Genomic DNA, 15,608 nt, shown 5'->3' with positions numbered 1-15,608 from the left:
TAACAGGCTAGGCCCAGTGGCTTAGCCTGTAATCCCAGCAACTCAGGAGGCTGAGGTGGGAAGATTGCTTGAGGCCAGAAGTTCGAAACTAGCCTGGGCAACATAGTGAGACCCTGCCTCTAAAAAAAAAAAAACAAAATTAAAATTAGCCAGGTGTGGTGGTACATGCCTGTATTTTTAGCTACTTCAGAGGCTGAGGTACACTTCAGCCTGGGCAACAGAGTGAGACCCCTGTCCCTAATGAAATAAAAATAAGATAAATAACAATATAACAATAAAAAGAACATAGATTTTAAGATGTAGTGTAATAATTATTTTCATAACATTTACATTATATTAGGCATTGCAAATAATCTAGAGATTATTTAAAGTACATGGGAGGATATATGTAGGTTACATGTAAATACTATGCCATTTTAGATCAGGGACTTGAGCATCCATGGATTTTGGTGTTGGGGGAAAGGGTCCTGGCACCAATGCCCTGTGGATACCGAGGGACAACTGCACCAGTGTCTCCATTGTTTAGGAAGGAATGTTGTCTCCTTTAATGTCTGAGTAGCCCCAGGTGTACCTGGAAAAATCTACATCATTGATTAAATAATGTCCCAGCAAATAAACAACCCACCTCCAGGTAACTGAGGATGCAGTATTTCTGGGCTCTGCTCAGCCCACAGGTAGAAGAAGCCGTAAGCTGTGTGTTCCTGCCCACCAGGAGATCGCCGGTGGTGGGATGACAGGCACCCCTGTTGCAGTCATCTTGAGCTTTTGAGTAACTGAGCCACCCTTGAACACAACAGAAATACCTTACAAGGAATGCAGTCTAAGGATAGCACAGGGCCTGCAGAAATGACTGGTTAAGGCGGAGAGTTATGTATTTATTTAACATCGGTCAAAGATGTAACAGACTTTTAAGTTTATTAATAGATGATAAATGATCCCTACTTTGCTTGCTGGGTGGCATGAGGTGTAGTAACTCTTTGAGTCTTTTGAAATCTGTATTCCAAAATACAGATTTGGATTAAAGATAAATACTTCTAAAATGTGTTGAACTGAGCTCCGTATCAGCAGGATTCTCCATCAAAAATGATGCCAAGAACAATACACTTGAAAGATAATGCATTCTGTATCCCTCTCTTATTTACAATGGACAATCGAGCCTGAGTGACAGAGCAAGACCCTATCTCAAAAGCAACACCAAAACAATCCTATCATTTTGGAAGTAGGAAGGTCCACATATCTTCCTTAGAGATTGAATTTAAAGTTAAATCTCAGGAATTAAGTTATAAATCCATATAATCTAATTATTCTGGAAAATTTCATAAGTTACCTATATAGTACAGTATACATGGTTTTGTGTAGACAAATCCTAACATAACATTTGAGAACTATCAAGTTAGATAAAGAAGGAAACAAAGGAAACTCTACATGCAGATGAGCAAGCATTCCAATCATTCCGAGTTAAGATAACTGTTAAACGTCTATACAGGCATGAGTGGCAAGTAGGGTCATCTGAAATATTTCTTTCCTGCAGGGTTTGTTCCATCATGTTATCTAATACACTTTGGTAAGCAATAATTTATTAATGGATTTGTTAATTGTTGGGAAGATTGAATAAAACAAAGTGGAATCTTACTGGGGGTTAAGATCTAAAGTTAACACACAAAGTTAAACACATATACAATCGGCGTCTACTGTATTTTGTGGGTAGCTACTTATGTTACAGGAAAGGGATCCTGACCCAGACCCCAAATGAGGGTTCTTGGACCTCACGCAAGAAAGAATTCAGGGCGAGTCCATACAGTAAAGTGAAAGCAAGTTTATTAGGAAAGTAAAGGAATAAGAGAATGGCTACTCCATAGACACAGCAGCCCTGAGGGGCTGCTGGTTGCCCATTTTTACAGTTATTTCTTGACGATATTCTAAACAAAGGGTGGATTACTCATATCTTCCCCTTTTCGACCATATATGGTAACTTCCTGACGTTGCCATGGCATTTGTAAACTGTCATGGCACTGATGGCAGTGTAGTAGTGAGGACAACCAGAGGTCACTGTTGTGGTCATCTTGGCTTTGGTGGGTTTTGGCTGGCTTCTCTACTGCAACCTGTTTTACCAGCAGGTCTCTATGACCTGTATCTTGTGCTGACCTCCTATCTCATTCTGTGACTTAGAATGCCTTAACCGTCTGGGAATGCAGCCCAGTAGGTTTCAGCCTCATTTTACCCAACTTCTATTCAAGATGGAGTTGTTCTGGTTCACATGCCTCTGACACTTACAGAAATAGTTTTATTTGTTCTTTAAAAACTATATGTGAAAAGGACAATATCATTTTATTGTTAATTCAATTAAAGCATTAGAATCCTGTTTGATTCTGGAGGCCAAATCTAAGCACTAGTTTTCTCTTTATTGCAATTCAAAATGATAGTGATAATTTTGTGGCCGTAAAATAGCCTCTAGATGGAAGGGCAGAGGACCTAGAGTGGCTAAAACATTTGAAAAGGGAAAATGAGGGTGAAGGAATAGCTCTATCCAATATGAAGGCTTACTACATAGCTACAATAAAGAAGAGACTGCAATTTTGGCAGAGGAATAGACACCTAGATCAATGGAACAGAATGGAGAACCCGGAAATAGACCAACATAAATATGTCCTACTGATTTTTGAGGTGCAAATGCAACTCAATGGAGGAAGAACAGCCTTTTCAATAAATAGTGCTGGAGCAATTGGATCCACAGCCAAAAAAAGAAAGAGAAAAAATGAACTGCAAGCAAAACCTCACACTTTATAATATTAATTAAAAATTGAGCATAGACTTAAGTGTAAAATGTGAAACTATAGAGCTATGAAACTCATATAAAACATAGGAGAAAATCTGGCATTTAGGGCTAGATGAATGATTTTTAGGATGGCCAAAAAACAACCATGACCCATAAAAGGAGAATTTAGAAAATTGGACCGTGTCAAAATTAAAAACTTTTGCTCTGAGAAAGACCTTGTAAAGAAGTGAAAAGGTAAACTATGGAGTAAGAGAAAATACTTGCAAACCACATATCCAACAAAGCTCTTGTACTTACAATAAGAGCTTTCAAAACTTGACATTAAAAAACCAATCAAATGAGCAAATGGCAAGCGACATGAACACAACACTTCAGTGAAGAAGATACACAGATGGCAAATAAACACATGAAAAGAAGTTCAACATCATTAACCACTGGGGAAATGCAAATCAAACCACAATGAGATATCACTACACACAGATCAGAATAGCAAAGATAAAAATAGCGATAACACCAGATGCTAGAAAGGATGTGAAGATCATGCATACCGTGCTGGTGGGAATGAAGAACAGTATAGGCACTCCCAGGAAGAGTATGGTAATTTCTTACAAAACTAAGCAGGTGCTAATCATGCAACTCAGCAAGGGAACTCTTGAGTATCTATCCCAGAGAAATTACAACTTATGTTCACACAAAAACCCTATGCAAATGTCCACAGCATCTTTATCTGTAATAATAAAAAACTGGAAACACCCAATGTCCTTCATTGGGTGAAAAGTTAAACCAAATGTGGTACATCTGTACCATGGAACCTAGCAAAAACAATGTAGTGAACCATTGATACAAGCAACAACTTGGATGGATCTCAAAGGAACTGTGCAGAGTGAAAAAAGGTTATATACTGCATAATTCTATTTGTATCACATTACTAAATGACAAAATTATAGAGATAGAGAACAGATTAGTGGTTGTCAGTGGTTAGGAAGGCAGGGAGGGAGGGAGGGAGGTGGATGTGGCTATAAAAGGGTAGTACTAGGAATCCTTGAGGTGATAGAACTGTTCTGTATCTTGACTGTGGTGATGGGCACATACATCTATATGGTGATAAAATGGCATAGACTGAAATACATGCACACATGAGTACATGTATAACTGGTGAAATCTGAAAGGCCTGTGAATGACATCAGTGTTGATTTCCTGGTTGTGATACTGTGCTATAGTTATATAAGACGCTATGACTGAGAGAAATTGGGTGAAGGGTATATGGTCTCTCTCTGTGTTATTTCTTACAGTTGTGTGTGATCTTACAATTGTTTCAAAATAAAAAGTAAAAGAGACAAACAATCCCCAACACCCATCAGCCTTTGGATGGTAAACCAAACAAATCCCAGACTCTAAAAATACACACGTGACATGTTCTAGCTGCTCTTATACACTTTATCCTTGAGACATGAAAATTTATGCCAAGCCTTATTTCAGTAGACAGGAGTGACAGGGATGGGCCTATAATAAAAAATAATAACCATACAGTGAAATCAGCTTGGTTTCTTCTCAGTTTTCTCCATTTAAAAAATATAATCATCTTTCACGAACTTGTTTTACATTTAATGGCTTTCTTTCCTTCAGTTTGACCTCCAATATAGCCTATATGGTTATTGAAAAAACCATGTTATTTCTCTTACACATTATTCACATGAACTATTAATCTGGTCATTTTGTATTATTAGGCATAAAACATACATGAATCATAAGTTCTATAGCTAAGAATATTATAGTGTCTCCACCCACACAAGTTACTAAATGACACTTTGAACAGGAAATTTTCTATTCTCAATCTCAATGTAAAGATTATTATTCTAAAGCAAAGGCACATTTCTTTCTCTTTCTCTGAGACAGCTATGTGAAGAAAGCTAGCTCCATCGGACACTTGCTGTTTTGTGGTATAATAAATGGTTAATGTGGACTTTTATTTACCCAGCAACCCACATTCATGTTTTTTCTGTTTTGTTTTGTTTTTTTTTATTTTCCAGAATTGGTATCTAGGATAAATAGCTATTCAGAAGTTCGGACTCCAATAGACCAAAGATTTTTAAAGACAAGATCAGGTATAACATTTCCGTTGATGTTACATGTAAATAAAAGAAGACTTCCCTTCCAGGGATTTATTCTTTTAGACAAGTTTCATCCTGGATTTTTTTTTTAAATTGGAATTGTTGCCTTAGAGATTTAACATGTTTTTATAACCTGACTTGGCCAAACTTGTTTTCAACAGAAATTTTTTTCAGAAAATATATTCCAGGACTTAGGGAAATTGAGCTATTATTCCTGTAATATTATAAGTGCAAATATGAACTCTTATCTAAAATATTTGGCAAAAAGTGACTAGAAATGTAAATAGTTAAAGTTTCATGTCTGAACATAGACTAAGCAATATCCTTCCTGGGATGAAGTTTCCGAATGCCAAATCACATTAGCAACGTGTTGGAATTAATTCAGAAAATAAACATGTTTATGTCTTCTGACAATCAACACATTCCTAAAAAATGACACAACCTGAAGATAGAACCTGAAGATAGAATGTTATGAATTTTATGAATGTTATGAAATTCCAAGATGAATTTAGGAGATCTTGTCATTTAAGAAAAATATACAGTAAATTTTCTGTAAAGAATTGTTTTGTAGAAATTACTGTTACTGTATAATTTCTCTAGTATTTCTGCAAGTTGTCATAATTTTCTCAAACACATGAGATGCTTTCTCACACTTTAGAGTTCACGTCAGAGCTTTAGAGGATGTAAACACACGTTTATATGCTCACGCAGATCATAATGGGTGAGAAAAAATACCAAGAATGTGGCCGGGCATGGTGGCTCACACCTATAATCCCAGCAATTGGGGAGGCCGAGGTGGGTGGATCACCTGAGGTCATAAGTTCAAGACCAGCCTGGTCAACATGGGGAAACCCTGTCTCTACTAAAAATACAAAAAATTAGCTGGGCATGGTGGGGGCACCTGTAATCCCAGCTACTCGGGAGGCTGAGGCAGGAGAATTGCTTGAACCCGGGAGGTGGAGGTTGCAGTGAGCTGAGATCGTGCCATTGCACTCCAGCCTGGGCGACAAGAATGAAACTCTGTCTTAAGAAAAGAAAAAAAAAAAGAATGCGTGTAGATAAGGTTTGCACTTTGCGTGAAGTTCCTAAAACCTATGGGGCAGTGCACTTTTTATGATTACTTCTCCTTATATTGCTCAGTCAGAAGGCAAAACTAAGTGTTTAAATATGCTGCAGTATTTATATAAGTGTTATGTTCAAACTATCAATGGAAAAATTCCCAAGTTGATGATATGAGGCTAACCTGGTTGGGAGTTTGACCACAGGCAACTCTAGAGATTTGGTTTAGGTCAGGGCAAGCTTACATTTAGAAATGTACGATTGATTGCAGTGAGGCCTTTTCTGCCCAAGCTAATTTAGTTTAGGAAATTCCTTCTCCAGAGAGAGGAGTCCCCTAATTGAAGAGGGCTCTCTTAGCAACTGTGGATCAGTTTAGAACTTTTGCAAGATGCAAGTAAGGTATTCTATATAAAGGATGGGGAGAAGGTAGGGTGATCCTCAGTGGTCCCTTCTAATTGTGGATATTGGTTTAGTTTCAAAGAGAACATGTAAGGCAAGTGCAGGTTAAAATAACGATTTTTCTGAATGAGACCAGATCTAAACCTCCCAGTCCTGGGATGCGGAGGATGAACTGAGGGCTCCAGATGAATGACATATTTCTGTTCCCACTGTGGTGTGGCTCACCTCTCCAAGGGGATTTTCAACAGAGAACAAATGAGTACTTACCATCTGGACCATTACCAGCAAATCTAACTGGAAAATTACCTCAGGGTTGGAAAATTGCAAAGAAAAAAAAAAAGGTGAGATTCTGAAGGTTTGCTGTCATGAAGAAATTCAGCGTAAATCTTTGAAGAGAAGATTCTAAGCAAGTTAGTTAGTACTCAGTAATCAAAGGCAGGCTTGTTTTCGATGTAGAAAAGTCAGATCAAAGAGAGTAATTGTTGGAAACATCTTCTATGTGATTAATGCAAATTATTCTCAGCTTATTAAAGACAGCAGGAACATGGAGAATTTTGCCTTTTAGCTTAGAACTGCTGCTTACTTAGAAGAGGGAATTCTGCCTGTAACTTCTTCACAAGACCTCATTGCTGGGACAAGTGCTACACTGAAAGCATAGCTATTAAAAAAATTAGATGCATTGTATTTGTAAATTAAGACTCTGAAACTATTCTCTGTTCTTTATTATTTTACTTTACTTATCTGAAGATAACATTCCATTAAAAAGTGACAGAAATAGCAATATGTGGATACCAAACATGTTGGAGTGGAATTTTTCAGTTGCTTGACACAATTACACAACAACAGAATAGCTACACAAGTATACAGCACTATAGGAGAAAGAAGTGAAATGTTTAAAAACTATTTCCACTTTATTTTAGGACAATACAAGCAGAAAATAGATTTTGACAACGAATACTCACCAAGGTGCAAAAAAAGGGTCAATTGAAATTGCATTCTTTTGTCAGGAGATGATTAAGTTCAATTCTACTGGGTTAAAAAAAGGTTAAAGTCAATCACTGATAGAAGAAATAATTCACATCATCACATGTTACATAAAAGTGCTCAGAATTATTGAATGGCTCTTATGCTTTAGACATAAGAAATATCCACACTGTCCAGTTCCTCAAAAAGTAAGAGTGCATAAACATTTTAATAAATATTTGTTTGCTCTTAATTTTTGCCATTTTTCAAAATCACAGAATTCAATTGTTTGTGGGAAAGAAGAGGAAACAAATATAATTTCCTTTGCATATTTTAATTTTAACCTACTTTTTAGCCATTCTTATTTAAAAACTTTTTCTTCTAAAAATTACAGTTAATACATACTCATTATAGAAAAAGTAGAATATTCAGACAGGCAAAATGAAGAAAAATATCCCCTATAACACCACCCACAGTGGGCCATGATTGCTCCACTGCACTCCAGCATGGGCAACAGAGCAAGACACAGGATGGAGGGAGGCCCCTCTCTCAAGGGCCTTTTCTTCCATACTTTTTCCTTGCACAAATAATTTTCAAAAATAATATCACACTGTTTTCTTCTTTCAATCAATACATTCCAGGCATCTTTCTGTACTAACAAATGCATTTTTAATTAGTGATGTTTTATCAAGATTAAGATCACCTGGAGTCTCCTATAAAGCAAACTTATGATTTTCTTCTTTGTAGATTTGGCCATGGCCCTTGAGAGAGAGGCCTCCCTCCATCCCCAAGTTACCATTAAAAGAGTTCTGATCCAGAGTGGAATATATATGCACTTCAGTGGGTCAGGAGAAAAGAAGGTAAACTTTATAATTTTTTTTTTTTTTTTAGACAGTGTCTCACTCTGTTGCCCAGGCTGGAGTGCAGTGATGCAGTGGTGGCCTACTGCAGCCTCGGCCTCCTGGACCCAAGCTGATTCTCCCGCCTCAGCCTCCCCAGTAGTAGAGACTATAGGCATGTGCCAGCATACCCAGCTAATTTTTACTTTTTGTAGACGTGGAATCTCACTATGTTGTAAGATGGACACCAGTATTTTTAATTACTGCATAGTATTACTCTGAATGTAGAAACTAGAATTGATTTAATGAATTCTCTATTGGTTGATGTGTACTTGGTTTTTGCTATTTTCCTATTATAAATATTTCTGCTAAATCTTTGTTTATAGCCTTAATTATTCACTAGGATATAGTAAATGGAGCAGAAATAATTAGCCAAGAGTATATGTGTGTGTGTGTATATAACCACATGTATATACAAAGATTGTATATATATACACACACACGCATATATACACATATACGTACTACATGTATATGTGTATATAAAACTTTTGATGTCACTGTCAAACTACCATGCAGAAACTTTGTCCCAATTTACACTCTTACAACCAGCCTGCGAAAACTGCTAACATGAGCCCTTACCAATATGGAGTATTATTTTTAAATATTTGTCAGTTTAAAAAGCAAAAAAGCCTCATTATAATTTATTTGAATAGGAGGAAATATAAAACCTCTTTCATGTATTTTCAAGTGAGACTATTTTTTTCACATTCTACCTTCAAGGCTTTTCCCGGTGAATCCTTCATCCTCCTACTCCCATATTCCCAGTCCCTGCACGTGCACAGTCCCTGCGCTCCAGCGTTAGCACTCCAGTTTCTGTTTTCTGAACCTTCTTCACATGCTGTTTCCTTTGCCTTGAATGCCACCCTCCTAAGCCCAAATGTTAGCCTCCCTGTGAAGTCTTTTTAGGGTGTTTTGCAATGCCTGATTTTAGCCAATATCCCATTCTGTGATTCAGGATCTTTATGAAGCCTAGTGTTCACTTTGGAAGTCCAACGCCAGAAAGTGACTCACTGAGAAACAGTCATCCCATAGTAGCTCCATCAGAATGAGCTCTACCCATTAGGAAAGTCTGCAGTCTTGGGCTAATGGCCTCATACAAAACCTTGTGAAGACCTATAGGAGAATCCAGGTTGCAGCTGTAGGAAAGTCCATTCTGCATAGGCTACCTGAACTTGTACAGGCACTTTTTCTAGGTGGTACTTCCTTACTGCTTTTTTCTCACAGGCAAGTCAGGAGTTAGGCTTCTGGTCAGCCGCCTAGATACACTTTTGAAAAATGAAATCTCTAATCCTGATGCTGTCCTGTATTTAGAACTGCCCGTGTGCTTCATTCTGTCTGGAAATGCAAAATGATTGGCATCATGGTCATTTATTTAATAAGAATGGGCACTATTAGCAAAGTTTGAAAACAAGATTCTCTATAACCAAGGAAATGGAAGTCAGTGAGATGACAATCTCTGTGAATAGCCTATGATTCAGGGCTCATAATGATCTAGGCTCTGAGTTGCTAGGGTAAAGTGCTATGTAGGATGTATCATGGCATTCCTGCTTCTCTCCAATGGAGACCCTATTCACAGGGCAGAGTCCAAAGCAAAAGACTGTTGCAAGCTACTAATCACGGGCTAATCTCTTCCTACATTGGACAGGTGGGAGTGAGGCAGAGTGCAGAATTCCCAGGACTCAGATTTAGAAAGAAAGGAGGTGGAACTGTAATGCTGAGTGCAGAAGTAAAAGAACAAGTGGAACCTTTTGCAGAGCATTTGGGGAACAAAGCTTCCTTAGTATCACAGTTCACCATATTTCCATGATAAAAATGAACTGCTGAAAAATTCTTCAGTCTATATAGGAATTATCTTCAAGCAACAATAAAGGTCACGGTACAAAGACTACTGGACTTCCGAATGTACATCAGCCAGGTTTAAAAATGACCTGCCCCAAAAGAGGAGGAGGAGTCAGAAGCAGATCCCAAATTGAACTAGAAGAGATATCATTCCCTTATTGATAATTGGTTAAGGATGATCACAGTTGCTATGTGAAGACATAAATGACAGAATCACACAGCTTGCCAATAATTCCATTAGATCAGCAGGCCACAGCCCTGGATGCAACTGAGAATCACTTGAGAAGATATTTTTAATGACTTCCTTTTTGAAATATTTTTAATTGTGGTAGAAATACACCTACATAAAATTGACCATCTTAATCATTTTTACCTGTACTGTTCAGTAGTGTTAATTACATTTACATTGTATGCAACCAATCTCCAGAACACTTTTCATCTTGCAAAGCTGAAACTTTGTATCCATTAAACAAGAAGTCGTCATTTCTCTGCCAACCCCTGCAGCCACCATTGTACTTTCTGTCTCTATGGATTTGACTACTTAAGTATCTAATATATGTAGAATTGTACAAAATTTGTCTTTTCTGTGACTGGCCTATTTCACTTAGCATAATGTCCTAAAGGTTCATCCATGTTGTAAGATGTGTCAGAATTTCTTTCCTTTTGAGACTGAATAATATATATCATTGTATGTACCTGAGGAGATTTTAAGACACCAATGCTCAGGCCCAACTCAGACTAATTAAGTAAGAATCTCTGGGGAGGGACCCAGGTGTCAATGTGTATAAAATTCTCCCTAGAGGATTCTGAGATGTAGCCAGGGTTGAGAACCACTGATGGCTTGCCAACACCTGAAACTGATTAATTTGCCCCTCACTCTTCCTCTGCTCCTGGATTCCCTTCTAAGAGAAGGGTATAACCCAGTGCTTTCCAAACTTGACTGCACATTAAAATCCCCAGCTTTTTTTTGTTTTTGTTTTTTTTTAATCCTGCTTTGCAGGTCACATTCCATACCAATTACACCACAGTATCTAGGGGTAAGGTCCCGGCATCAGATTTTTAAAGATTCCAGGTGATTCCAATAGGCAGCAAAATTGGAGACCCACTGCATAACCATGGACCAACGGTCTCAGACTAGAAACTTGAGGGTTACCTTCGATTTCTCTTTTTCTCACCCTTCAAATCTAAATTCTCCTCATCAAGCCCATTTGACCTTATCTCCTAAAACAGTGGTTCTCCAAGTGTAGTCCATGGACTTAATAAGATTACCAATTCACGTGGTTTGCCCGGGACGTTTCTGATTTTCTCATTGCAAATCCCCAGGTTCTGCAATCTCCCTCAGTCCCAGGCAAACCTACACGGTTGGTCACCCTACCAGATGAGCAGCATCAACATCACATGGAAATGCCAATGATCAGGGCCCAGCCAGGGACCTATTGATTCACAGACGCTGGGATGGGGCTCAGCATGCTGCCACGTGCCCTCCAGGTGAGTCTGATGAACACTCAAGTTTGAGAACCACTGCCCTAAGCAACTCCCAAGTCTTTGCACTACAAGGACTGACGGCTCCTCAGTAGTAAGACACTGCCTGCTGCTGTATTGGGGTTAGTACAGGACATTTGGCAATGTTTGCAGACATTTTTGGCTGTCATAATGAGAGGAAGATGCTGGATGGCAGACACACCTGAGAGCAATAACTTAAGCAGACCCTGAGAATGACCTGTGGTCTAAAAGGAATGTGTGTTTGGAGTTCCAAGCTAAGGAATCCGGGAGTAGCCAACCTGAAGATTCATTCCTTATCAGGAACATCTGAACCCCTGGCCCATTCCATGGAACAGGCCGGCTGGTGATACAGGGGATCGAGGCCCTTTGTTTTGGTGTAAACAAAGGTTGCCAGGTGGAGGTTGTTAGAGGGAGGGTGCTCAGTGAAAATGCTGTATGAACTGTATGTTTTTTACAAGCAGGAGCGGTTCTCCAGTCCAGCCTTACATACAGCCATGGGTCTGCCCTGTATGTAAGTTCCCTTCAATAAACCCTATGTCTTGTTCACTGGCTCCAAGTCCCTTTGGCCTCTCAAACATGGTGCCATCCCTACTAAAGTCAATAGGGTTCTGGCATGACAGATGCTACTGGCATTGAGTGTGTAGAGGCAGGGATGCTGCTAAGTAAATATTCTACGATGCATGGGATGGTCCTGGGCCCTACAACATAGAATTAAGCTTCCTAAAATACCAACAGTGCTAAACTTGAGAAATTTTCTCAGTGGCTTCAGTGCCCTTAGCTATGGGCCTTATCATTTCAGTCCTTATTTCCCAAAATCGCTCATCTCTAGTCTTCCTCCTCATTTTCTATTTCCCATTTTAGGAGAGCTAAGCTCCCAACTAGATAAGTATAATGAATCTGGCAACTTCTAGAAGTTCTGTTATCTGAAATCACCTACCCAGTCATTATAAAACCCACAGCTGCACATATAGCACAATTTCAGAAAATGGGGTTACCACATTTTCTGAACTATAAGTTTAGCTGGTACTGCTTTTCAAGTTGGTTTACCAGAGCTGACATTGTGAAGGCTCTCAGGGACTACATGACATTTTTTTCTTGTTAAATTCATCAGTGAGTTTTAGTAATATATGTAAAAGTGCTCGGGACTAATAACAAAATGTTATCCCTCCTTTGGATGAGATATGTACAAACGTATTTCCAAAGGCACTGGGTGCATTTTGGTAACTGTTTAATGAATGCTGCTAGATGACACTGGTCTTAAAGTGTATTAAATGTTGCAATAAATACTGAAATATATTAGACTGACAACTTGCTGGCATTCCTAATTGATTTAATTTACTGACCATTCACTTATATTTGCCTCATCTGCTCTCACTTAAAGGCTGCAAAGAGTTGACTCGTTTTTGTCAAAACAATTTGGATGAGACCGATAAAGAGAAAAGGGGCAGGTGGTGCCCAGTTGGTCAGCTCCTAGGCCCACAGGTGGATCGTGTTTGATAAGAGCCTCTCCACAGGAAAGACATGCATTCCGCTCTTGTTTCTACTACAGCACGTTTCTTCTGCAAATTGTGCAGTAATTTATAACACAGAAGATAATTATAAATACATTTACATTAGTCCTTAAGACTTTTTCTGGCACACAAATAATGGTCTATATTTAAAATGACAGTTCTCAGAAATCTTATATTTAACATTCCTTTGTCTTTTTTTCATGTTATGTCAGGACTCATTAAATATTTCAACTGTTTTGCCTAAATTTCATAGTGAGAATGCAGAATACAGAACTATAAAGTTTCCTTTTTTTTTATTTTTTGAGACAGTCTCGCTCTGTCACCCAGGCTGTCATACAGTGGCACAGTCTTGGTTCACTGCAACCTCAGCCTCTCATGCTTAAGCAGTCCTTCCACCTCAGCCTCCTGAGTAGCTGGGATTACAGGCATGTGCCACTACGGCTGTATAAGTTTTGTACAGATGGAGTTTCGCCATGTTGTTCAGGCTGGTCTTGAACTCCTGAGCTCAATCTGCCTGCCTCGGCCTCCCAGAGTGCTGGGATTACAGGCATGAGCCACCATGCCCGGCCAAATTTGTTTCTTTTAGTTGTAGCAGACATTTCTTAAAACAATATTTATACATATCTAGAACATTAACAAAATATTTTGAAAATAAGGGTAGTTCTAATGCATTTAAAACTTTTATAAGTTGTCATAAGTTTTATAACCATAACAAAAACAAAGATTCACTGAAAACAATACAGTTGTACATTTCAACACTATATCATTTGAAGCTTCCTTCAAGGTACAGTAAGGCTCAAGTTGTTGGCTTCGTATCACAATGCACTAACATCAATTTTGCCATTGGATACTGTTTTATGTTGCAATAACCTTTATGTAAATGTCATTGGATTATCATTCTGTAAAAGTAATAGTATTCTATGTGCTAATATGCTCCATTTCTTACTTTATGCCAATTCCACTTGCCCCCTAAATTCTAATACCTTCATTTAATCCATAAAAATGCCAATTTGCTAGTGAGAGAACAGGCAAGACTTACCAGGATTTGGGAGTCTTTGTGGAGAGGCGCAGGCAGCAAACGGGGCATGTGAAGACACACCTGAAAGTTAGGGCCAGTTTATGTAGAAAACATTCTCCCCAAGGCATCTAAAAGTAGGGAAAAAAAAGATGAGAGGTATTCCAACACCTGTCAGAAAGGTGATTTGTGAAGTCACTTAAGTTTTCACTTAAACACACACACACACACACACACACACACACAGAGGGAACTAGAGCTTAGTTTTACAGCAAATATTTTTCTTGTTTTCTCTAAAACAATTTTGATAGCCAGGAATAATGCACAGACGTTTTGTTCCCTGTTTTATTATTTTTTTCTGGTTCATGTTTTAGCAGTCATTTTCAGACAGCTTGATACTTACCAGCTATAAAATGTGCGGAATTAGATGGGCTTGTTTCTCAGGAATGTGAGACCCCTGACTCCACCCCAATCTACTTTCAGGGGGACCAGGTGGAATAGTTTCAGTTGGGTTCTCAAGGCTCTGACCAGTCCTAACTGGCTCAAGATCATCTTAAATGGCTCGTAGATTTCTGTTTACTTTGTGATTTGGCAAGTACAACTAACCATTGTGGGAACAGCAGGTTTGAGTGGTTTGGGAATCCATGTGGTTTGAAATTTCATTCTCCTACGAGGAAGGTTTGTAGGATAGAAATGAACCTATAGCAGTCTTATGTTTTATTCACTTGTCAGTATATTAATATCTCCATTTCAAATCTATGCAGTTTCAATGGGTAAGTTTATTGATTGCTTGAAAAAACATTTAGGATTTCTAGAAGCTCATGGAAAATACCCTCATGGAAGAATAATGATTGTGAACTGAGCCAAAATGAGATGCTCATTTTTACACAACATTTACAAATCAGGAAACAGATTCAACAAACATTCACCAAATACCACTCTTACAGGACTTTAAGCTTTTTCAATGGTATTTTTCAAGGGTTCTTACCTGTTATTTGTGTTTTAATTTATTGCTCTATTTTCAGTTGATGCCACTGTTTTTTTGTTCCCTATAGATCAGGTTCATCTGCTCACTTCTGATGTACTAGAAAGCAAACTCCAAGATGGCAGGAACATGTCTTTTCCATTTTAGGACGAAGTATAGAAGAAACTTGCAGTCAATACTTGCTAAACTAACTTGTTTTATTTTTATAAGCCAATAGCTTCCACAAAGTACCAGGTGGTAGGAGACCAAAGAGCAGTATTTGGTTTTTAGGTAGATACTTCGGCAAAGAGTGTGAGTGAAATTAAGGGACTTTTCAGTTTGTTCAATTGATGGTTTTGTGAACTGTTTTATTAGACCAATACTATTTTCCCTTTAGACTCTTAAATTATTGTGCAAAGCATAAACTCTAGGCATGAAAATTTATATAATTTTTAAATTTATTTCAAATATTGGAATTTCCTATTGTCTTTTTTGCCTTTTGAGATATGTAAATTTTAAAAGCTTGTTGCATTCTTGAGTAATTTGACTATATCTTGAGGGTTTTT

At 38.2% G+C, this 15,608-nt stretch overlaps 1 protein-coding gene across 1 annotated transcript in view; it reads right to left on the bottom strand.

Annotated features, from left to right (window-relative positions):
- LAMB4 (laminin, beta 4) overlaps positions 1-14,153 on the bottom strand; it is a 122,917-nt gene extending 108,764 nt beyond the window's left edge. The window contains exons 1-3 of the mRNA XM_011948223.1: positions 14,103-14,153; positions 7,308-7,374; positions 626-783 (exon numbers count right to left, since the gene is read on the bottom strand). Of these exons, the coding sequence (XP_011803613.1) occupies positions 626-783; positions 7,308-7,341 (192 nt within the window). The 5' untranslated portion in view covers positions 7,342-7,374; positions 14,103-14,153. The remainder of the gene's footprint in view (positions 1-625; positions 784-7,307; positions 7,375-14,102) is intronic.
- Between the last annotated feature and the right edge of the window lie 1,455 nt (positions 14,154-15,608).

Source organism: Colobus angolensis, unplaced genomic scaffold (assembly GCF_000951035.1).
Source record: "Colobus angolensis palliatus isolate OR3802 unplaced genomic scaffold, Cang.pa_1.0 Scaffold275, whole genome shotgun sequence".
Taxonomy (NCBI): domain Eukaryota; kingdom Metazoa; phylum Chordata; class Mammalia; order Primates; family Cercopithecidae; genus Colobus; species Colobus angolensis.
The sequence above is the reverse complement of the archived record's forward strand: the minus strand, read 5'-3'. Positions and strand labels throughout refer to the sequence as shown.